We start from the raw sequence: 24,652 nt of genomic DNA, 5'->3' as shown, positions 1-24,652 counted from the left end.
CCTTCCCCGCGATAAGCGCAATTAAACCGCCTGTCCGGCTTGCCCACATGCCTGACGGAACGAAAGGCAAATAACTTGAAATAAGCGGTTGTCTGCCCCCCCCCCCCCCCCCCACTCTTCCCACGGTCACTACTGCCTTCTGCAACTCTCTCCCAGAGATCGCTTGCAACCTCTCGCCTCTTCGTCGCGTACGTGGTTGGTCGCTTGGCGAAGGGCAGCTTGCTCGAACCGGTCCTTTCCCACCCACTGTGCGACTCTATTCTACTGCACTCGACCCGGCAAACAACGTCATCCTAACGCAACGACGACAGTCGTGTCTCGCGCGGCTCGCATACGCACCACGTTCATACGCTTTCCGTCACACCGCGTAGCACGCACTCGCGACTTTTCGCGTTGACATACCGTCTCACGTGGAGCAAGGAGCTGGAGTGCGGCGACATGGCGTTGGCAATTAAGAAGGTTCTCATCAGCGATGCGGTGGATGCTTCCTGCGTGAAGATCCTCGAAAACCACGGTGTCCAAGTGACGCTCAAGAGCGACCACACCAAGCCCGAACTTCTGGAGGCTATCAAGGTAAGCAACATAAACGCAGGCGCACGCTGTGGCAACGCCCAATATTAAAACGTAAACCGACAAGCGGAACGTAGGCGTTAGCGCTCAAGTTTCAAATGCTCAAGATCTGTATGCCACGTTGCCTTAGACATGTGCCGCGGACTCGTGTACAGAAACAGTTCAGCTTATCTTTAAGGAGTGATTTGCTCAGTTTCTGTCAGTTTGCTGCAAATCGGGCTTGCCTCAAACGTTTCCCGTGTATTTCAAGGTTATTTTTTTTTTTCGTGTTGATAGCAGCTCACGGAACACATTGAATGGTCTACGGCGAAAGCTGCTTGTTTATGGTTTCGGAGAACAAATTTAAAAAATAAAAACTACGCTAGACTTCCTTTATAGAGCGGCGAATTGGCGGACCGGCTCCTACGAGTTTAGCGTGCATGTTTGACCTAACCTGTTGATTGCCGGCTGCCCATTCATGCGGCTGTGGCGTGCCTGTTTCCGCAAATCAGGGTTACGATGGGCTCATCGTACGATCGGCCACGAAAGTGACGAGCGATGTTATCAAAGCCGGCCAGTCACTCAAGGTCATTGGACGCGCCGGCACGGGTGTCGACAACATCGACTGCGATGCTGCAACTAGGCAGGGAATTCTTGTCATCAAGTGAGTATGCTCCCGGTCCATAATGTTTATCTTTTTTTTTAAGTGCGTAGGATTTTAGGGGTGCAGCTTGTAGTGCATTTATCTCATGTCGCATAACATGCTCAATACCAGTACTGAATAAAGTGTACAGTCGAAAATAATGTAAACTACAAAAATAACTCAAGAATTAGTCGCAGAAATGACGTAAAATATGCTATAAACGCATCTGAACCACCCGCCTGAGACCTGCGCCGCACATATGTCTCCACCGCCTCGGCAAGCGCGAAATTGTCTAGGCTATCGCTGGGTTCCCCATGCTATGCACTTCTGGTTCCATGGTAGTGGAGCTGCCTTACGAACAGCATTTAGGACCACACCAAGACGTACACTGGAATGACTGTGCAATATTTATCATTACATATAGAACTATACATTCGGGCCTCCACTGGAACTACATTAAATGTAGAATCAACGATGGCGTTGTGAAGAATGAGCACTACATTAAGCGCTGGATTTTAAGTTTTTCAGCCCCGTGATTGTAACCGTCCATATTGTCACAATCGGTATAGATGTAGGGCCAAGAGAAAATTCTGTAGGCAGTATAGAATGGAATACGTATGCTGGATTTACGGACCATAAATAGCTGCAACTACAGTTCAAAGTGCCACATGGCCATTAGCAAAGTCGTCGAGGATCGATTGTTGATGATAATGGTGATCATGATCTGATCATACATATTTTCACGTCTCAGACACAGCTGGAGTTCGATATAGAAGAGCTCACTTTAATTAAAAATGAAAGGTGCTCTGAAAGAGGACCGGGCAAGAGCTTCGTCTTCCTCTCTGGCTGTGCGAGCTCTCCTCTGCAGGTTGAATGTGGCATTTGCCTCCCTCCAGGAAGAGCATCGACCCGATGCTCGGCTACAAAATACGCGGTGTATCTATAGTTGACGTATTACGCAACTGGCTCACTGCAATATGGCTTCATCCGCACAACGTGTACGATTTCAGATTTTTGAGCTCGCGAGGAACTGTCAGGGATGACCTCATAATTCACGTCACTTAGGCGCCTTATAACACTGTAGGGACCAAAGTACTTCTTCAGTAACTTTTCACAAAGGCCGCGTCGGCGAATAGGGCTCCAGACCCACACTTTCTCACCAGGTTGATAAGTGACGTATCGGTGTCGCAGGTTATAACGTTGTGCGTCGTAACTCTGCTGTCGGGCGATTCGCACGCGTGCTAGCTGCCGTGCCTCTTCAGCTCGTTGGGTAAAGGCTTGAACATCCGTGTCTATATCCTCGCAGTCGTGCAGCAGCATGGCATCAAGCATTGTCGTCACTTCACGGCCATAAAAAAGACTAAATGGCGTGCTCCGTGTATTTTACTGCTGCGCCGTATTATAGGCAAACGTCACGTATGGTAGAACGTCGTCCCAATTTTTATGATCCACGTCGATGTACATACTAAGCATATCTGCAATTGTCTTGTTGAGGCGTTCTGTTAAGCCGTTGGTTTGTGGGTGGTAGGAGGTAGTTTTTCGATGCGCTGTTCCACTCAACTCAAGCACTGACTTGAGGAGCATAGCCGTGAAAGCGGTACCTCTGTCTGTTATTATAATTCTAGGAGCGCCATGCCTCAGAACGATATTTTCAATGAAAAATCGTGCCGCTTCTACTGGGGTTCCACTTGATAAAGCCTTTGTTTCTGCGTAGCGAGTAAGATAGTCCGTAGCGACAATTACCTACTTATTTCCAGTATGCGAAGTCGGAAATTGTCCAAGGAGATCCATTCCGATTTGTGCAAAAGGCATGGTGGGCACTTGAACTGGTTGCAACAATCCGGCTGGTTTTAAAGGTGGCGATTTTCGTCGTTGACAATCGAGGCACGTGCGGACGTAATGCTTTACAGTGCCTGGAAGCTGCGGCCAGTAGTACTTTTGTTGGATTCTGGCCAATGTGCGCGTGTATCCGAGGTGGCCGGAGGTTGGCTCATCGTGGCAAGCGCTCAGGATCTCATCGCGAATGGATGTCGGGACGACAAGTAAGTGGGCATTTCCGCTGGGGGCAAAGTTCTTCTTGTATAGGACACCACTGCGCAAGCAGAATGATGGCAGGCTCCTTGCAAATATTTTGGGAACGCTTGTAGACTGGCCGTTAAGAAAATTAATAAGAGGGAGCAACTCACTGTCTTCTTTCTGCTTAGACGAAATGGTGACCGTGTCGACCACTCCTAAAAATGCCATGTCATCATCTTCTGAGACATCATCTTGCTTTATAGGCGACCTGGATAAGCAATCAGCATCAGAGTGCTGTCGTCCCGACTTATAGACGACCGTCATATCGAATTCTTGTAGGCGTAAGCTCCAGCGCGCTAGCCGACCGGATGGGTCCTTCAAGTTGGTCAGCCAGCAAAGAGAGTGGTGGTCGCTGACTACGTGGAAGGGACGGCCGTAGAGGAACTTCAGAACTGCCCATACTACAGCAAGACATTCCTTTTCCGTTGTGGAATAATGGGACTCGGCACGGGAAAGCGTCCTACTTGCATATGCAATCACTCTCTCGGCTGAGTCTTGCCACTGGACGAGTACAGCGCCTAAACCTACGTTGCTGGCATCAGTGTGGATCATGGTTGGAGCGTCCTCGTCAAAGTGAGCAAGCACAGGGGGTGTCTGCAGGCGCTGTCGTAGACCGTCAAATGCTGCTTGTTCCTCTTCGCCCCATAAAAATGGAACATCGTCTCTCGTTATGCGTGTTAAGGGCGACGCTATGTGCGAGAAATTGGCGATAAATCTGCGGTAGTAGGCGCAAAGGCCAAGAAAACGTCTTACGGCCTTCTATTCTGTTGGCACCAGAAATTTTCGGACGGCGTCGATCTTGTCGGTGTCCGGACGAACACCTTCATGGCTCACCACATGTCCTAAGAATCGGAGTTCCTTGAAACCGAAATGACATTTCTCAGGTTTCAGCGATAAGCCAGCGGACCGTATTGCTCGAAATACTAACAGCAGCCGTCTTAGATGTTCCTCGAATGTTGGTGAGAAAACAATGACGTCGTCGAGGTATACCAGACACGTCTGCCACTTAAGGCCTGATAGGACGGTATCCATCAGTCTCTGAAATGTTGCTGGGGCTGAGCACAATCCAAAGGGCAAGACTTTAAACTCGTAAAGCCCGTCAGGCGTAACAAAAGCAGTCTTTTCTCTGTCCCGCTCATCGACCTCGATTTGCCAATAACCGCTTTTCAGGTCCATCGACGAGAAGAAGCGTGCATGCCTCATCCTGTCAAGTGAATCGTCAATACGCGGTAGTGGATATACATCTTTCTTTGTCACGTGGTTCAGCTTGCGGTAGTCCACACAGAAGCGTAAGCTGCCGTCTTTCTTCTTAACTAGCACTATCGGTGATGCCCAAGGGCTTTTTGACGGCTGAATGATGTCATCATTGAGCATTTCCTGGACTTGTTCTTGGATTGCTTCGCGTTCTTTCGGTGCCACGCGGTATGGGTTTTGTCGAATTGGTCTTGCCGTCTATTCCGTTATAATTCGGTGCTTTGTCAGTGGCGATTGATTTACCCTCGAGGTCGACGAAAAACAATCTTCAAACTGGCCGAGAATATCTAGAAGACTCTGCCTCTGCACTGGCGATAAATCTGTGCTCATGTCGACAGGCAGTGGTGTTGAAGCGGCCGGTGTCTCTGCCTGTTGTACTGCGAAGCACTCGCGGAATTCTACGATTTCTTCGAAGTATGCAACTGTGGTACCCTCTGCAATGTGTCGACGCTCGTTGCTGAAGTTTGTCAACAGGACCTCTGCTTGCCCAGACACTACACTGACGAGACTTCTGGCAATAGCGATTCCTAGAGAGAGTAAAAGCGTCGATATTTGTTCCGTGACACCTTCTCCACTATGCTGCATGTTACACGTGACAGAGACGAGGCGGCATGACAACGGTGGCATGGTCACGTCGTCAATCACGCGCATGGGCTTGCGCTGCAGCACTGCGCTATGGTGCGCTGAGAAGGTCAGTACACCGTCCGGTATATTTATAATGGCACCGTAATCCCGCAGGAAATCCATACCCAAGATGGCCTGTTTACAACACTCAGCAAGAATAACGAAGGTTGCCACAAATGATGAATCCCCGATCTTGATTCGTGCGGTGCACTTTCCGGTAGGTGTCAGCAGCTGGCCTCCGGCTCCTCTAATTTGCGGCCCCGTCCATTCCATTTTTACCTTCTTGAGTTGGTCGGCCAGATTCGCACTCATTATTGAAAAGTCCGCACCAGTGTCGACCAGTGCGGTCACGTCGTGACCGTCAATTGAAAGTGTAATGTCGGTGGTGACAATCTCGTCTTTCGTCGGCTCATTCGAAATGTGCGGCACTTCATGCGACGGTAATGGGAGATTTTCAAATCTTCGGCAATTCGCAATCTTCCCCCCTAAGGTCGCTGCTTTTAGTTTCCCCGGCGTGGACTGGGAGACCTTCCTCTCGCCATTTCCGTGGTGCTACCCCTATTAGATCGGGGAAAATAACCTGGGGAGGGCGAGCGTGACCGGAACCCAGGAGAAACGTCTCGCGGGATCGTCGCGCTCGTTTCAACGTTGCGTCTTCCGTCGAAATAGCGCCGAGGGGTAGTGGACAGAAGTCCTTGATACCCGGCAACGCGATGAGGACAATACCGCACGATGTGGCCTGCTTCCCCACAATGGAAGCACAGGGGCCTGTAGTCAGGGGTACGCCATATGTCGGTTTTGCGGAGTGGGGGTCGCATCGGCGTCAACGTTTCCCTGTAGTACCAAGGCACTGTCGGCGGCTGTTGCTGGTGGTACTGTTGAGGTGGCGGCACGTTAGATCTAGGCTGTCGACGGAGAATATCTGCATATGTTGGCCTAACTATTTCAGTGTTCGTCTCGGGAAGTGAAAGCGCTTGCCTTATTTCTTGGCGAACAACTTCTGTGACTGACGCAATCGCGCAGTCATTCGGTGTGGGAGCGAGCTTCTTCACCTCTTCTTGTACGATTTCGCGTATCAAGTCACGCAAAGAACGCTCGTCAGGTGTCACGGTGGTCACGGCGGTTGCGCTGATTTGTCCGCTGTTGTTTGGACGGTCGTACTGGCGGTACCGTAGCTGTAGTGCGCGTTCTATGGCGGTTGCCTCCTTCGAAAATTCGTCGACGCTTGAAGGCGGGCTCCGTACGAGACCAGCAAACAGCTGCTCTTTAACACCACGCATGAGGTGGCTGATCTTTCTGTTCTCGGACATATCGGGATCGGCTCGATGAAAGAGACGAGCCATGTCCTCAACAAACATTGCAACAGACTCGTTGGGCTTTTGTATCCGTGATTCAAGGAGTCGTTGTGCCTGCTCCCGCCTTTCGGTGTTTGCGAAGGTGTCCAGGAACTTCCGCCAGAACTCGTCCCACGTTGACCACACGCGATTCGTGAACCACGTGCGAGCCCCGTCTTGAAGAGGGAAATACACGTACCCCAACTTCTGTGCGGCGTTCCACCCGTTAACGTTGGCTGTGCGCTCGAACTCCTCAAGCCAGTCATCTGCGTCCTCATATGTGTTGCCATGAAAGTCCACAGGAGTTTTAGGGGTGAAAACAGTCACCTGTGTCGCGCTTGGGCTCGTCATGGTGGGGCAACTGCTTCCCGGCGCGGTCATGTTTTCCGTCCAAGGACCGAACTCTGGGCTCAGGCCTAACAGGCGGCGGCTGGTGCGGTGAACGGGTGTTTCGACAAGCCGAAGTCTTTGTGGACTAGATCCCGGGCTGTTGGAAGGTGTCCTGGACATGTACCCAGCTCCTCCACCAGTGTCACGATGCAGACACAGCTGGAGTTCGATATAGAAGAGCTCACTTTAATTAAAAATGAAAGGCGCTCGGAAAGAGGACCGGGCAAGAGCTTCGTCTTCCTCTCTGGCTGTGCGAGCTCTCCTCTGCAGGTTGAATGCGGCAATATGTTAAACCAGCAATAGCGCAAGTAGCACTGAAGTGCTCTTTGCTTTACCAAGTGCTATATTGGCAACAAAAAAAAATGCCACAAGGTTTTTGACTTTTTGAAGGCATAGTGGTCAAGGGTCTCAAGGCGGCCCACTAGACAAAGCTGTCTTTATTACCTACAAAAGACCCGGCCACTAATGGTCCACTGACCATTCCATCATTAACTCTTAGATATCTATATATCACATTTGTTTCTGCATCTTTGGCACCAGTTTTTCAGTCCTTTACTGCATGGTTCTCACATCAGGGGAGAGGAATAAACCTGTCAAACAAAGGTTACCGGAAGAGTGGCTAAGGTCTGATGGCTCTGTTGCAGTGCCCCTGGCGGAAATACGCTCAGTGCTGCCGAACTGACGTGTGCCATGATCATCACGCTCTCCAGGTAAGCTGCATACTATGAACCTTCAATGAAACCGAAGAATATATAAAATGCCATATAGGCCAATGTATTTTTTTTTTAGAGTATTACTTTGCCATGTAATGAGTGCAGTCTTAGAGCGGTGGTCATGAGGGTCCTGCCTTTTTTTTTTTTTTTAACTTGCACTGTGCATAATGTCGTTTGGCATGCTATTCAAGTGAATAAATTTTGCTTGTGTGTTACATCTCTCACTGGTCAAATTTACATTAATGTGTGCCATGACAAGTATTTCTTGTTGTCTTTCTCCCGACTCTTAACAGAGAAATTCCAGCTGCAACAATGTCTCTCAAAGGAGGAAAATGGGACAGGAAGACATTTATGGGTAATGAGCTGTATGGGAAGACACTTGCTATCATCGGACTTGGAAGGATTGGCAAGGAAGTGGCATTAAGGATGCAGTCATTTGGAATGAAGGTAAGCATGAAGTTTTAGACTTGTTGTTCTATTTATTTTTATTTTTATATTCACTACACATTTTACATGACCTTGTGGCTACGACAGCGGGTGCGCTTGCTGTGCTTTATATTGATGTGTGCAAGTTTGTGCACATAAATATGAAGTATAGCATCTTACAAACATTAGAGTAAAATCAAGTTTTATAATGTTTGTTGGCGTGGTCTTAATGTACATTTCGGGAACAGAACTAAAGATGCTGTACATACAGTAATTCTGGTGCTACTTACATTTCCAAAAGCAGTAAGGTGTTCACTGTCCACAAAGGGCCCTGGCATTTATGTACATGACCTATGCAAAGTGCCGTTATAAATTTGTACAAGCACAACTTCACTCTCTTTATGCCTGCAGCTGTTAACTCACAAGTGAGAGAACAACCTTATTTGGTTTCTTAAAAATGACAACTTGGAGTTGTAAGCATAAATCTCACTTCAAAGGTTCGTTTCTATACTGAAATTTTTTGTGTGCCATGTTAACTTTGTCTGCATTTAGTTAGTGTGCATTAACAGGGAGACAGATGCTTACAGCTACTCAGACCTGTGTGTGATTGAACAGATTCGTTGCATATGAGAACAATTTCCCAAGAAGTTGCAACTTCGCATTAGGACTCCTGCTCTGTTGTTGTTTTTAAAGGAGAAAAGTTTTTCAGCCAACGAGGCAGTGTACAATTATGAGAGCTTGCTAAATGCCTGCACATGCTTTATCTTATCTGCACCTCGTCTCCTAAACATGAACTTTATGTGGGATGCTTTCTTCTGTGCGTATCTTTTCTAATTTTTAGGATGCTCAAAGCCTTGTTCCTTGTTTGCCCGTGGTTTCAATTCAGGGCAAACACTAATTCGATTCATTGGGCTTTCTCTTTTTTGCCATGTTAACCCACGACTTTCCTTTGTGGACGGGGTTCGTGGATTGGAGAACAAAGCTCGGTCTCTGAAAAGTCGCGTTGTAAAGTGGCAAAAAAACTTGTCAGGCGTTAGCACACCTATGGTGCTCCTTCTTTCTCTGTCTAAATGACTGCATCTTCATCTATATTTTTTCAGACCATTGGTTTCGACCCCATTGTGCCCAAAGAAGTTGCCAGGGAGTTTGGAGTGGAGAGCCTAAGTCTTGATGAAATCTGGCCCCTGGCTGACTACATAACTGTCCACACACCTCTTATTCCACAAACTAAGGGTGAGTAATGCAGCCTGCTTGGTAGAAAAGCAACAGCGGTGCTGCACTGTACAAGGTTGAACAAGCTTGTTGCAGGAATGACAGCACAAATTTATCGGGTAGGTATAACACGATGTTGAAAAGCTTTTGGCGGATTGGACATAAAAAAGCAGATATGATGATGCACTTATGTCAACCCATTTTGTATTGCAAGGCCCATAGGGGGTGTCACCATAAATTTTATTATAGAAGCACCTTTCCAGCTGCAGATGGCTCACACATTGTCTCGTGCTGTCACACCGATCTCACAGTGCTGCATTATATTTATACTAGAGCTGTGCTCATAGCAAAGTTTTGGATGTGAAGTAAATTCGAATATTAAAGTATGAGTGGGAATCGTAGAATATTTTTCTAATGCTTTGAAGTGAGATGGCAGAAAAAAAATGATGGAGGATTCCTAAGTATATTCTTAAGAAATAGCAACATAGAAGTGTTTCTTTTGGCTAGGTTGCTGAAGCATTGACAGGGTTGGTGTTCATAGTTGCCTTATCAAGAATGATGCAATGCAGAGGCCGAATTATATTCATGTACTGTCTGTTTCGCAATTATGGGAAATCTCGGAGCGCATTGTATCGTGATGCAGCCAGCACTGCAGCACACTTGGCAGCTCCTCGCGCATGCGCAGACACTTGAAGATCGTGGTGTTGAATCGCATAGTCTTTTGTGGTGGCGCACGCTGGTCACAATGTGGGGTAGCCTGCTGACGTCATCGTTACTGCAGGCTGATATTCTGTACTAACGTTGTGCCACACCAACCTCTCGCTCTTCATTGGTGTTAATGGGGTTCTAGAAACGGTATCTGTTATGCTCTTTCCACCGTAGTACTGCGAGTGTTCACGTATACTATATCTTCATAGTGTGTGCACTGCAGTACACTGCAATGGGATTGAGCACCATATCGAGCACGTACTGTAGGGTGTATTTATTTCATGCTAAAACAAAGTGAAGCACTCTACTTTGACTGCTGTGCAGTTATGCGGGTTCAGTGTAATAAAACCAACGAGAATGGGCTCAGGAATACTGTAGGTCAAGATAATGACCTGAACGCGCTTCTTCTCGATGGCATTCAATACATGAGGCAGCACTCACTCGTCGGTGCTGAAATGCACGCATGAAGCTGCCAATTTTACTTGATAATTTTACTCATTATATTCCCAGCGGCAGCAATGACAACACTCATTTTGGACGGCAGTGAGGAGTACAGTAATGCTATAAGTGGTATTGGCCCAGTTCCTACAGTAACGATGAAATTTGCCTGCTGCCCGACAATGAGGCCAGTGCGCACTGTGGTAGCTGACGAAGCAGTTCAACCACTCGGCACTGCCCCTTAAGCGTCTGCGTACGTGCGGGACTGCAGCGCTAGCCACATCGGGATGCTGTGTGCTCCGATATTTCCTCTAAGTGTGAAACAAACTGTCTACGATTTGGTTTATCCAAAGTGTTGCCAGAAACACTTTACTTATGAAAGACAACGATGCTATTTCCTCAGCACTTCCTCCTCTTTCAACTTCTGTGGAAGCCCGAGTGATGTGCAAAACAAGGATATGCTCTGTTCAAGTCGGTAGTTTCAAATCTGCCTCGTAGACGTCAATATATAGTGTAAAGGGGGTTTATTGAAGGACTGAGCAAGCGGGTGGTAGCTCTAAAGGAACACAGGCGGACCCAGATGATGGTGCTTGATCGCCGATCTTGTGCCTTTTTCTTGTGTTGATGGTAGCTGACCTGATGGTATCAACGTCTTTCTTATTCACTACAATTACCCCCGGCGAAAACGTTGAAGCCATCCTGGCAATCTAACACGTGGGGACAAGCGGGTCAAAGTAGGGCTTCAGACGGTTTACGTGAACGATATCACGTCCACATTGACGACTGTCGCTCGGTGGCGTGAGCGGTTCAATGGCGTAGTTCACGGGTGAAGTACGCTCGACCACGCGGTAGGGACCATGATAATTAGAGAGTAGCTTGGGTGATACACCAGGGGCGCAGGGCGGTATATGAAGCCATACAAGTGCTCCAGGAACGAACATGGTGCAGAACGATAGTCGTCGTCACGGGTCTCCTTCTGGCGCTGTTGGTCGGATGTAGTAAGCCGCTTGGCTAGCTTGCGGCACTCTTCTGCATAACGAGCGGCTTCCGAGACAGGCTTGCATTCGGAGAGATCTGGCGAGTATGGCAGTAAAGTGTCGATGGTGTGCGATGGTTGGCGACCGTACAGGAGAAAAAATGGGGAAAACCCGGTAGTGACTTGCGTAGCAGTATTATACGCGTATGTCACAAATGGGAGAACGAGGTCCCAGTTTGTTTGATCAGAAGCGACATGCGTAGCGAGCATGCCCCCCAGAGTACGATTAAACCGCTCAGTCAAGCCATTCGTCTGTGGGTGGTAGGCTGTACTCTTCCGGTGTACAATATGGCACTGTTGAAGAAGTGCTTGGATTACATCGGAGAGGAAAACACACCCTCGGTCACTGAGGAGTTCTCGAGGAGGACCATGACGAAGCACAAAACGATTGAGTATGAAAGTCTCTTCCAGTGTCTCTTCCAGTACGTGTGTATGTTGTGCAAGAAATATCCATGAACCAGTACCAACTTGCCCAACTTTCGGCACTCTTGCTACAAAGTTTGAATACTTCGAATAGTAAAATTCCAGTGCAAATTTAATCGAATAGCAAACACTATTTGAAAAATATTTGAAATTTTGGTTATGGTTGAAGGTAAAAAAAAAAAACCTGGAAACACTGCACTGACCAAAGTAAATGTTTTAAAAACACACAGAAAAAAGACGTTTATGACTGCTATGGGTGCTTCTATATCAGTGACCTCTGCTAATTTGACTATGGAAGCGATTGAAAGTCGAGCCCTCTCCTCGTTCAGCCCAGCTCCGAAAGTGTTTTTCCGCTATGTGGACGACATTTTTTGCATCATTCACCAAGAGGTGGTTCAGGCGTTCATTTCACACCTTAACTGCATGGAAGTTGCTATTCAATTCACAGTGGAGAAAGAAGTTGAAGGAAAGCTCCCATTCCTTGATATGCTCATTGAAAGAAAAGGGCCTACTTTGTCGTTTCGCGTGTTCAGGAAGACAACCCACCCGGGTTGTTACTTGCATTTTGATAGCATGCAGCCTGCTTCTTACAAAAGGGCCATGCTTTCTACGCTTATACGACGTGCGCATAAAATCTGCACAAGAAAAGAAGACTACACTGCCGATGTACACTTGGCACAGCGTGAATTGTCGGGCTGTGGCTTCCCGAATTCTTTCTTGAACGCTGTCGAACGACAAATTGCACACCCACAATTGCCCTTTGCTGCATCTGGTCAAAAGCGTGCGGGAATGCCGTATGTTCCCTCCATAAGCGAAGCCCTCTGCCGTATTCTGCGTTCCTACAATGTTCATGTGGCACATGTTCCGGATCAAAAACTACGACAATCACTCGTAAATGTGAAGGACAGATCAGACAAACTGAAGTTTCCCCGGTGTGGTGCACGCTGTCCCGTGCACGGATTGTAGCGATGTGTATATGGATGAAAGTGGTAATTTTGGATGGCACCTCAAGCAGAACATTTGTGATGTAAAAAAAGGAAACGCTAAATCCAGTGCCTTGGCTGAGCATGCATCAGGTGGTCACAATCGACTGGGGGGAACGTACGTGTTCTCGTTGAGGAAAAGGACTGTGAGTCACTCATGATACAAACCACTTTGTGCACTCTAAACAGGAAGGATGGTAATCTGCCATCAGTATATGCGTGCTGTCTGCGTGGTATATTGAAAAGTACATAAGGCAAACTGCTTTACACATGTTTCAATTTCACATGTGAGCAAGGCTTCCGTCTGGGAGCCAAAACGTCTTTTTTCTGTGCGTTTTTCAAACTTTTACTTGGGTTGGCACAGTGTTTCTAGGTTGTTTTTTTTTTTTTTTTGTTACCTTCAACTATGTATTATCCCAACCAGACGGGCTTCCGTCAAACTCTAAAGTTCATAAAATTTTGAACATTTTGACTCCCTTTGTTTATACAAGTACACTATTCCACCTGGCTCTAACCGCACATTAATTAAGAAAGAAACTTATCCTTCCATGCTTATTTGCCAGGTGTGCTTTCATTTTTCATGCAGAACGGTTGATAATTTACTACTGCCAGCATAATCTGGAACAGTTTTTGCGAGATGCTAATAGTGATCTGACAAAGAAAATGCACTTGAAAGAACAGGGTTCATTGATAGCAGTGACAAAGCATTTATTGAATCATTTATTGAAGCATTTATTGAGGCATATAGGTTGCTATAAATGCACCACAGAGAGTAAACTGCACGCACTCTCAACGTGTATGTTGCTAAACATGTAAATAAAATAGTTGTGCCGAAACGAAATTCGATCTGCTTGTATCTTTCAAAGGAAGCCAGAGTAGCACAGTGGTGTCGGTGGCTTTTGAAGAAAGCACCTTGTTTCAAGCCCGAATTTTCTTGTAATTCCAGATCTAATTGGCAAGGCTTCCTTGCAGAAGTGTAAGAAAGGTGTGAAGATTGTGAATGTTGCCAGAGGTGGCATTGTCAATGAGGATGACCTGCTGGCTGCCTTGGAGTCTGGTCACTGCGGTGGCGCTGGGCTGGATGTCTTCGTCGAAGTAAGGCCTTCCGTACAATGCTTGCCTAAATGCACTAACAACAGACTAAAACTGAAGGCAAAGCCTAAGGAGAAACTCCGAGAAATCCAGCTTGAAACTGCTATTGATGCAGGAATTAATCTCACATAATTTCTGCTGACACTATTATTACACATTTGAAAAGTTTGGCTTATGGGACATAACAGTCCAGAATTGTTCTTGATTTTGTGGGATGAAGTACAAAAAGCAGCAAGTTTAGTGCTTTTTTATTGTGTGTGCGTGTGTTTTCTTTGTTAGCTCACAATATTCACGCTTGAGTAAATGTGACAATGATTTCAGCATTTCCCCGGCCTGATGGGTTGATGTCAAACTTTGGGTTCCATATTCATGCTTATGTTTGCAGGAGCCTCCCAAGAACACCAAGCTCATTCAGCACCCTAAGGTTGTCTGCACGCCTCACTTGGGTGCTAACACCAAGGAGGCCCAACTGCGTGTGGCTCAGGAAATTGCCGAGCAGTTTGTTGCCCTCTCTAAAGGACAGTCTGTTCCAGGAGTGGTAAGAACTGCCGTTTGCACAAAGTCTTTCACCCGCATTACTAATCTCTCTCTCTCTTTTTTTTGTTACAAATGGCAGTTACGAGCTAGGTAATGAGTTGAACGTGTCCATTTCTCAAAAAGAAGTCCTAATGATCCTTGGAGACTGTATTAAAGTTGTGCATGCCATGGGGAATCAAACCAGCACATGGCGAGCACCATAACTGCTCTTAACACGTCATAATGCACGTTCATCGTAAAACATAGAGTCGTCTTGCTGGGAAATCTGCAGCAAATGTCTATCCCAGCTGGGACAAGTTTCCTTGGCAATGCAGAGTGAATCAAGAGAGGGTTCAAGACTTCAGGAATAACAATGGCTGTGAAGCCAGGGATGAGCATATAAAAAAATATGTGAGAGTGAGCTTAGTGTCGGAGCATGCAATGATTGGAGACCACCACCAAAATAAAACAACAGTAATAATAATGATAATGGCACACACCATCACATTGTATGGTTAAGCTAGAGCCTTAGTTTTACAATAAAATGACCCAAGCCACAGAGGCCGAAGCTATGAAGTGGCAGCCTAGAAGCTTAACACCATGCAAGATGTTATGCTCTTTTAGTAAAGCATGCAGGGTGCAGAAACTAAAAGGGAAAACAGGTTGGGAAATATAGCTGTAAGAAAACACCTTGGTACTGTTGTTAGAAGTGATTGAGTGATTGATAATGTTAGCCAAGTATACTCTTTACATCAACATTGTAAGACACGTCTGTTCTTTGTCTTTAGTGATAGCTTCCTGTCGTTAAGCTGTCCTTCTACCAACTTCTGTGTGCCATTAAATTAAGTGAGGTGCACTGTGTTGCAGTGAAGAACGTTTTTGTCTCGCGCGCACTTTTTAGCTGACCTTGAAAATTTTTTCCGCTGGCAGCAGCGGTGCTGGGTGTTGACCTGCGTTTGCGGCAAAATTGGGCCTAGGTAGTGTGGGAAAATGTAATCCTTAGAGCTACGAACTAGCTGACACAGCAAACAACTGCCTCTAATTGCTTTCATTATTTCAAAGTTCCTTGCATCCCACTTTTTGTATGTTTTGTTAATTTGAAAACCTGCTTAATTAGAAGATTTTTTGCCATTTGAGTGATTTCGATTTAACGAGGTTTTACTGTATTGTATCATCATCTTCATCAGCCTGACTATGTCCACTGCAGGACAAAAGCCTCTCTTATGTTCTGCCAGTCAACTTGGTTCTGTGCTTGCTGCTGCCATTTTATACCCACAAACCTTTAATCTCATCTGTCCATCTAACTTTCTGTCTCCCCCTAACTCGCTTCACTTCTCTGGGATTCCAGTTAGTTACCCTTAATGACCAGCAGTTATCCTGTCTACACGCCACATGCCTAGCCCATGTTCATTTCCTCTTCTTGATTTCAACTATGATATCCTTAACCTTGGTTTGTTCCCTGATCCACTCTGCTCTCTTCTTGTCTCTTAAGAGAGCCGTACCATTTTCCTTTCCATTCCTTTCCTGTATTGTATACGTGAGGACAAAATGCTTGCTTTTTCTTTATATGGTTGCTCAGGTGAATGCACCATCACTGTCCCAAACACAAGTTCCCGAGAACAAGTCCTGGGCAGATCTCTGCATCGCTTTAGGGAAAATTGCCGCTGGTCTGGTGGGATCTCTGGCATCTGGACTGCAGGTTGAGCTGACCACAAAAGGTAAGCTTCCTAATTACTGATTAGTATAATTTTGTGTTGTAAATCTTCAGGAGTATGCAAGGTGCAGGAATACATCTTTACTATTCAAATGCATTTTTTACACTTTCTATGTCTTTTGTTTCTTTTTACAGGCACCGGACTTGAGAAGAAGGGTCAGTTCCTCTCTTCTGCAGCTTGTATTGGCCTCCTGAACCAGTTTGGTCAAGGCCATGCAAACTTCATCAATGTCACCGTGCTGTCATCAGATTCTGGTGTTAAGGTACATAAACGCCTATTGCCTTTTGGAAGTGAAAGTGTATTTGTGTCTCTGTTAGTCTTATTGTGTGTTTCGGATTGGGGAGGGATCACGTCTTCCCAGTGATATTGCAACTCTCACTACACTGGCCAGCACATGGTCCGTTCAGAAACAGGGTAGCCATATGCTGGGTGTTACAGCTTTTTTTCTAGTTTTTAAAAAATTCTGGGAATATAAGTGGCATACCAACTTTTCCACGAGTGGGGGGGCTAACACACACACACATATATATATATATATACATACACACACACACATTAAGAGAGAGAGACAACTTCTTCGACACGCTAGCGCTTTCATGTGATTTTTCATACTCAAAGCACTTGTTCAATAGCGTAAAAAATGGCTGTCAGTTCTAAGCAGCATGCACTGGGACAGCACGTGTATGTTTTGTCATGCGTGATACGTGTAATAATATTACACACGACGATTTTTTATGCATTACCTCATAACTTTCCACATGAATACAATTATGTTGATGGCGGCCTCGTCAACAGTGAATATTTTATCATTGAATGAAATTTTTAATGACTAAACACAGCTCACGAAGAATTCGGCTTTTAAATGTGAAGCACTCCTTGAGGAACCAAAGGTATTTTGAGCATTTCTATCTACTTACTTTAGTTTCCACTGAGCTCGAGTCCACTGCTTTAGTCATCGCCGCTTTGCAAGCTGCCTTCATCGCTCCAAGTTGCTATAAGCAAGGCTGATCAGATTTATCGAAGATTAAAGTGGAAGCTTTTCGTGGCGTTTCCAGTGCGGCAAAACTAAAATATTGAGAAAGATTAGTCGAAATGATGTGCTCACAGCAGCTTCGACAGAGCAGCGGGGATGGTAATCCTTTTTGATGAAAGAAAATGATTTTCCTGAATCAGCAAATGCTTTGACCGGTCTATAAAATGTTTGTTCGTTCCCATCTATAACTGCATCGGCCAGTCGCAGCAGAATAAAAACATGCACAAGTGATGTAATATATAAGGCCCCTGTTCAGCGCTAGTCTGCTCTGCAGGGCAGAAAGGTCAGCACAGGGCGGCAAGCCTCGCAAAGAGCCTTCAAGTAAAATCGTCACTGAAGAAATGTTTGAAAATATCAGTACATTGTACCTTTGCCTCGTAATATTTTCTTTTTTCTCGTAACAATATAATTGAGTGGTTACAGTAGTGAAGGAAAGTTTTGCCTTAGTTGCTGTTTTTTCCAGCATGCAGCCGACAGTGACCACTACCGATAGGGGGGGGGGGACCCCTTGGCTGATACACCTTTGGGGAATATAATGCCTGATACAAAGTTGTCACACCTTCTTTTGACGTGGTGATTACATTCATTAAGTGCTTCAATGTCTCGTGATTAACCATTGCACGCCCTTTTCGATTTCTGCTGTTCCACATAGTACATCTAATGGACAAGCTGTAAACTAAACCGCGTTTGTTTGCTTTCACTGAATGTTCATTAGAGCTCATAGAGTCAAAACTTATTCCCACAAATTCGGGATCACCACATTAACGCATGTTTTACCTCCCTCTTAGTGGCTTGTGCCTCTGTCACACGGCCACCACGTAACGCCGTTTAAGTACGTCTTTTTGTCGAGGGAGGTGCGGTTCATGTCACACGTCTTCCATTTCATCATGAAAGTTAACACGAGCTTTTGTAAAAGCGAGTACTACTCTCGTTCCCCCATAGCTACAGATATGAGGAAAACCGTGCTAAAGAATAGTCTTAGTAATCTCGATTATAGATTTTAACATTATGCTTTTGTTCGGTGTAGCATTACACACCGTGTAGTGCAAGTTGCAAGGCTATTTTCGAGGGCATCAGTGTCTGTACCTTCGACACCCAATTTCGCCAAGCTGTCACCGACAAGTTTTGTGAAGTATTGTTTGTTTCAAATATTGAGATATTGAAATATTGAGATGTCAGTAACTCCAGAAGCTGTTCCGTCTCCATGCTGTGCTTCTTGGGCTTGTGTTGTTGACTTCCCACAATCCCCCATGTAGATTATGTTTCAAATAAGATTAACCTATACTAAGTATATGCATACAGTCGCACTGAATAAATCGTTACCACCGAGGTCAACGATTATGTTTTGTCTGCGCAACATTCTGCCTGCAGGCTTCCTACAAACATGTGCCTCAAGCAGCATATGGTGAGGCTGAAGTTGCCCTGTCTGTGAAGAGTGGGTCTGTAGGCCACACTGTTGTGGGCACTGTGAGTGGTCCCTCTCTGCTGCTGTGTTCCCTGGACGATACTGCCTTCCAGCCTGTGCAGCTTCTTTCACCAGGTGGCATGCTGGTGGCAGTAGGGGAGAACAGCCCGAACACATTTGCTGAAGTTATTGGTAAGTGCCTGTTGGAGGTAACTTGTGCAGTCATGTAACTCCTGCATGCTTTGGTGTGCATAGTTCAGGTGCTTAACTGAATAAAAATAACGGCACACATTACTGACCTTATTTTATTTGGACTTGTATATTAATAAAAAAAATTATTGCCAGGCGTGCACGTTAAGAGCATCACACTATCTTAGCAGTAAGCTTTTTGACATTTTTTATATAAATTTCATGAGTTGGTTTCTGTTGTTTTTTAGACATGACCTCTGTAGAGGTGGAAATAACTTGTACCTTAAATGACATTGACTTGGCTAATTAACAAAGTTTATTAACTTATTATTTACTTCACGGCAGTCGTTTATAGTAGAAAGGTGTACGGTGTGCCTATTTGTGGCATACTCATTTTCTAGAAATCACAAGTGTTGCACGTAATTTGAGTTACTCATCATCAAATTTTAAGGGTAATATCAAAACTGATGGCACGTATACTCGCGGACAACTTTTCTCGGCAATGAAGGGAAAGCTGCAGGGGTGAAGCTACTGCACATGTACCTCTCCGTAAAGTAGCCCGGTTCGGCTAGTGTTTCGGATGACGGCTGCGTTCGAATAATAACAATGCACGCAATCTGCCACGTCTGCTCAGACAGCCATCTGTGAGTAAAATTTGTCACAAGCTCCTTCGGCGAGTCGTCTGAATAGCTCGAGGGCGACGAGCGCTCACCTGAAGTCGAAGACGCCATTTTGATTGTGAGGTGTACGTAAAATGTGTGACATTTTCACGCGTGCAAAAATGCAAAATGACACTGCATAAAGTAAAGCGTATATGAATATCTTCTTGGTTGTGTGCTGTGTCTCTTCATAAACAGCATCCCGTAGAAAATAAAGTAATACTGTTTATGATAACCTTCATGCGAAAAACACGGACGAAATTGTGGAACTATATTGTGCAGCCTTGGCCTACACCTACTTTGGCACCATAGCCTTCCCTTCATTGCCAAGAAACGTTGTCTGTGAGTATAGGAAGTACAGCTTTTCTGTTTCATGAGACTGTAACTACACGGGACAAGAACTTGATGAAATTTGAATCTAGGCGTGCCAAAGTAGATTCTGGTTAGGAAAATCTGCAAGCATTCTGAAGTACACTCGTTAAATCCACCTCGTGATAAAACGAATAGTTTACACACACATGATAAAAATTGTGCCACACAGGCTTAGTAAAATGCCACACATGCTAATAAACACCACACGGGCCACAAAATGTGCGAGAGTCTGTCCGGCACGTCGTCGTCCTCATTCACTAGCTACAAAAGGCACGTGCATTTCTGACATTCGGCCATCCTGCGGAGCTTAACGTCCTCGTTAAGGCGCTTTTGGCAAAGTTACCTTAAGTGCTTTTTCATGCAAATGCTCAGCCGTCCCAATAAACTACTTTTTGATTCACACACGATAGAAACAATATAAACAAGACACAAGCCAATAACACAAGAAATGAGCTATGCCTATACATTGACGTGTAAAGCTCTCCACGGCACACAGAAGTTCGCCCGTTCATTGCGGCAAACTTTTAAAGGAATGTCGTAACTTCCGGCCATCTTGACTGGTTTGACTTTGAAGGCAGCCACAATACGCACGATGCCAGTGTCCTCTTGTGTAAACTGTGGCATTGATGCTTAGTCAGGCTCGGGCTTCGACTTTTGTTGGCCTCTCTGCGGCGGCGGTTCTTTCTTCGGATTTGCTCTGGCATTACCAATGTTCTTAGTGTAGTCTGATTCTGTTGGCTTCGGCTGTTTCGGCTCACTATCTTCGTTCCAGTTGGTACAGGGCTGTTCGTTCTTCTTTCTTTGTGTCTGCTCTCGAGCACATTTTCCCTATTCTCCCAGCGGCTTGTCTTTTGTTTTGTCGTCTTGGCTCGGCTGGTCTTTCGGTTTTTCGTCTTCTGCAACCTGGCACTCCTCCTTGCAATTCTCCTTTTGTTCCTGGGCTGTTTATTTGTCTTCTTCGTTTTTTTTCTTTTTCGCTGCATTTTCATGCAGTTTTTTTCACTGTTGGGTTTACTTTCAATCTCTCCGCCTCGCCGTATGTTCTCGCAGCACCAGGTTGTGAGTTCACTTGCTTTTCTTTCGCCTGGGCTTTGCCTTCGTCCTTGTCTTTTGGCTTTCCCATTGCTCCAACAGACATCTCGAACTTCAGATCTTCTCCCTCCTTTGTTGTCGGTGCTTTGCTGTCTCCAAAATTCTCTACATGTGGCGGAGCTTGTTTGAAAAACGGGATCACGTGTTTTTTGAAGGTCGCATCAAGCACGACTTGCAGTTCTTGTAGACCTGGGGCGTCGTCTGCTTCCACCGGGACGCTTCCCGTTGAGAGCAGACGACGGCTTGTCACGTAGACTTCGGTCTCGGGTGTGGCGTGTCGGTGGACGGGCGCCAATGGTTGGCGTAGTTTCGTTCCTTGGTTCGTGTCGGTCGTCAATTTTCTTGTCGTGGTAGCGGGCAGGCAGTGTTCTGAATCTGAAGGTGGTTTTAGGCTTCGGTTGCGTGTGCCGAAAACCAGTTATCGTTCCAGTTTGATGCGTTCGAGCACCAAGATGTCGTGCAGCAGGTCGTCGTCATCTTGATGCGTCCGACCCAAGAGCATGCATGATGCAGAATTCGCGTTACCTCAGCCACAATAGAACTTGCTCTCACGATGTGGGAATCTGAGGCGCGCCTGCGACCATTTCGCGGGCATTCCGCCACACGGCCACACTCTTTTGCTTCCCTGCTCTGTTAACACCACGTGGCGATAGATGGCGCCACGTGCGGGCACGCGGTACGCGCACGCCGAGGGAGCGCCCTCTTGCTCCGTGGACGGCGCCGGGTAAGCACATGTTTTCCTTCGTCCGCGTCCCCTTTGGGAATCGCCGGACTGTAACCTGCCCGGGATGGCCTTGGGCACCTCGGCAGGCGTGTTTACTTGAGTGCTGGCTTCGGTAGCGTACGCTAAGCCCAGAGCGGTGCCTAGTGCTTGAAGTGGTCATACCACAACGAGCCGCACTTGCGTTAGGCCTACGCGTACGAGGTTTGCCCTAACACTCGCGACCAGGCCCATTGGCCATCGTGAGAGTGCGCAGCATAGCCGCGAGGGACCTTTTCCCGACCGGCGTGTCAAAGCTCGCCATTGCCAGCTGGGACGTGCTCGCGGTTTTCCCCTTATTGTGAACGTCCGCGTGCGGGTGCCTTTGCTACCCGCGTCTCGGGAGCGGACATTGTACTGTTGTTCGGGGTGCCGCCAGAGGCAATAAAGTGTTGTGTACTTTTACATTAGAACACTGTCTATTTGCCGCGCAGCCCTAAACGCCTTATTAGTTAAGCGCGCGCGGAGCGGTGCGCTACACGCGAGTAAACGGAGTAGCGGCCCTGTGGCTCGCTAAGCGTGAACCCGCGGTGATCGTCCGCTGCAGTTATAGCGGGGTCACCATAACGTATCATTGAAGTCCATGTTGAGTTCGTGGCAAAGACGCACCTTAGAGTGGAAGTAGACGGCCGTGCTCTCATTATGCTGCTGCACATGCTCTAGCATCCTGTGCCACCGTTCTGCAACACGAGTCTGGCTGATGAAGGTATGACGGAAACGTGTCTCGAACTCCTGCCACGATGTGATCTGGGAACTTCTCGGGCAGTACCAGTCCTTGGCAGCTCCTATCAATTGCGCCTTGGCTGTTTACAGGGTGTACGCAGCTGGCTACCTGTGAAGGTTCGATGTTCGACAAATATTCTCGAACCACTCGCGCACTGAAGGAGCGTCTTCGGAGCCGCCGAAAGGATGATATTGTGGCTCAAGTCTGGAATTACCTGGAACATTGGCGTTCACAAGCTGTGATCTTGTCTCTGTGATCGGAATCCGCGTCTCCACCACCAGTCGGGCTGACTCGTTCGTTAGTGCAATCCATTAGGCTTATGTTAACTGGCTTCGTGTGCATATTTTGTGATTTCTATGAAATCGTTATGCTTATGCCACAAATTGTCATGCACTATAAACTTTTAATATAAACAGTTGCCCTGATGTGATACATTAAAAATTAGTTGACATATTTTTGTTAATTAGTTGCAACACTGTCATTTCATCTGGGGCAAATTATTTCCACCTCGACATAGAGTTCGTGCGAGAAAATGATAGGAACCTTAACGTCATAGGACTCTGCTGAAATATCTGTTCTGTATAAAAAGAAACACCCTGTGTATGTCAGCAGGATCACAGTGGGACGTACAACAGTTAATTGTTGCAATGTTATGATATTGAACAGTGCTTAAAAAAGAAAAAGCATAATTGCCTCCACACTTCCTTAGCCGTGTTACAAACATTAGCAATAAGTGTTCATACAGTGCAGGGTCATGTTATATATGCGTATTCTGCTCTCCTTTTAGTTTTACATTTGACTGTCTCCCACTCAGGTGGAGATTTTCTTCAGGCTAATATAAAATTAATGCATAGGTGTGTTTCTTAGATCGTCACACGGTGAAGAGAACACTTTTCTACTGTAGTCAACATTCTCTCAAAGATGTGCATGTTTAACCGAACAAAAAACAATTACTTGACACATGGAGTCAACCAGCAAGTGTTACGGCGGCATATTTCAACAAACCCATTGGAAAGCTATTACTCAAACTCTGCATTCTCAACTACTATATAATTATATGCTCTCTTTTTTTTTTTATTCGTGGGTAAATGCTGCCACACTTTCTCAACTGAAAACCCTGGTTTTTCTAGAATCAAAATTCCAATTAAGGGGCATTTTCGTAGCAAATTGGAGTCTAGCATATATGCTCAAATTTCATGTTTGCTCAGTTTTCTGCTCACTCAGACTGGTGTTTTTTCAGGTTCACTTGTAAAAAGTGGTGTATCAGTGCTGTCAGCTTCACGTACCACTGGCCATGAAGGGAAGGCATTCTACCTCTTTAAAACTGGCTCTCCAGTCAAGGCACAGACGCAGCCGCCAATTGCTCCGTTGAAGTTCTGGACGTACATCAACATCTGAAGACATTCAACTCCACCAAAGCAATGCAGCTGTATTTTGAGAGGCTTCTTTAGTGCACTTTTACAGCACCAATTTTGCATTCAGTAAGGCACGTACAAATAAATAAGTTTATACAAACATTCAGCAATAAACATTTTGTCCTGATGATGTGCATTGTCCAGTTCATATTAACGCAATGATCGCCATTATTTTTATTGATGTTTCTTCCCCCTGTATACAGAGGCAACGTATATTCAGAGCAGGTTGTTTGCACTCATACTCGAGATCTTCCAGTCTGACGTCTCAATACCTTCATGGAATAAGAAACTTGAATGGGGCGTGCATCGATCAGTTTCTGTCTCGGTTTTGTTCGGAAGGGTGTCATTTCGTCCGCTGAAAATTTATTCGCGATACCAACGGCATTTTCTTACACTTCGTAAGCAAACTTGGGTTTCATTCCCTTTACCTCTAGCCTGCTCCTTTGTGCCTTGTACGCGTAGCTATCTGAAAACCTTGCTCAGAGGTGGCGATACATGCGCGCGTTTGCCAAATGCGAAGGGGTAGACACGGTATGCAGTGCGTGTGGAGAAGAGGAAATTGCCGAACACCTAATGTTCTGTAAAGGGCTTCACCCTATAGTTCAGGATGATGGCGCAGAGTTTTTCAAAGCACTAGGGTTTAGTGACAGGGAGGGCAAAATAAACTTTAAGCGGGTAGAAATAACTAGAAGGAAGTTAACTGGTTGGTGGCTAAAATTAATGCACGAGTGAAAATTAAATTCTTCACTGCGAAGTACCAGTCCTCAACCTCACTATTTAAAGGAAAAAAAAAAGGTAAATCTAGTTGTTGGTTCACCAAGTCTTACGGCTAGATGGCGATAGCCGCCGCCCTAAAGGGTACAGCCATATG

General features: G+C 46.1%; 1 protein-coding gene across 1 annotated transcript; it reads left to right on the top strand.

The window, feature by feature from the left end:
- Positions 1-153: 153 nt before the first annotated feature.
- Positions 154-23,911, top strand: LOC119159589 (D-3-phosphoglycerate dehydrogenase). The gene is made up of 11 exons (XM_075891486.1): positions 154-573; positions 1,062-1,213; positions 7,515-7,580; positions 7,877-8,030; positions 9,110-9,242; positions 13,756-13,904; positions 14,287-14,439; positions 15,997-16,135; positions 16,267-16,394; positions 18,537-18,762; positions 23,607-23,911. Exons 1-11 carry the CDS (start codon positions 439-441, stop codon positions 23,762-23,764), a joined length of 1,593 nt encoding a protein of 530 aa, XP_075747601.1. The 5' UTR covers positions 154-438; the 3' UTR covers positions 23,765-23,911.
- The last annotated feature ends 741 nt before the right edge of the window (positions 23,912-24,652 follow it).

This window comes from Rhipicephalus microplus, chromosome 1 (assembly GCF_043290135.1).
Source record: "Rhipicephalus microplus isolate Deutch F79 chromosome 1, USDA_Rmic, whole genome shotgun sequence".
Taxonomy (NCBI): domain Eukaryota; kingdom Metazoa; phylum Arthropoda; class Arachnida; order Ixodida; family Ixodidae; genus Rhipicephalus; species Rhipicephalus microplus.
The sequence above is the reverse complement of the archived record's forward strand: the minus strand, read 5'-3'. Positions and strand labels throughout refer to the sequence as shown.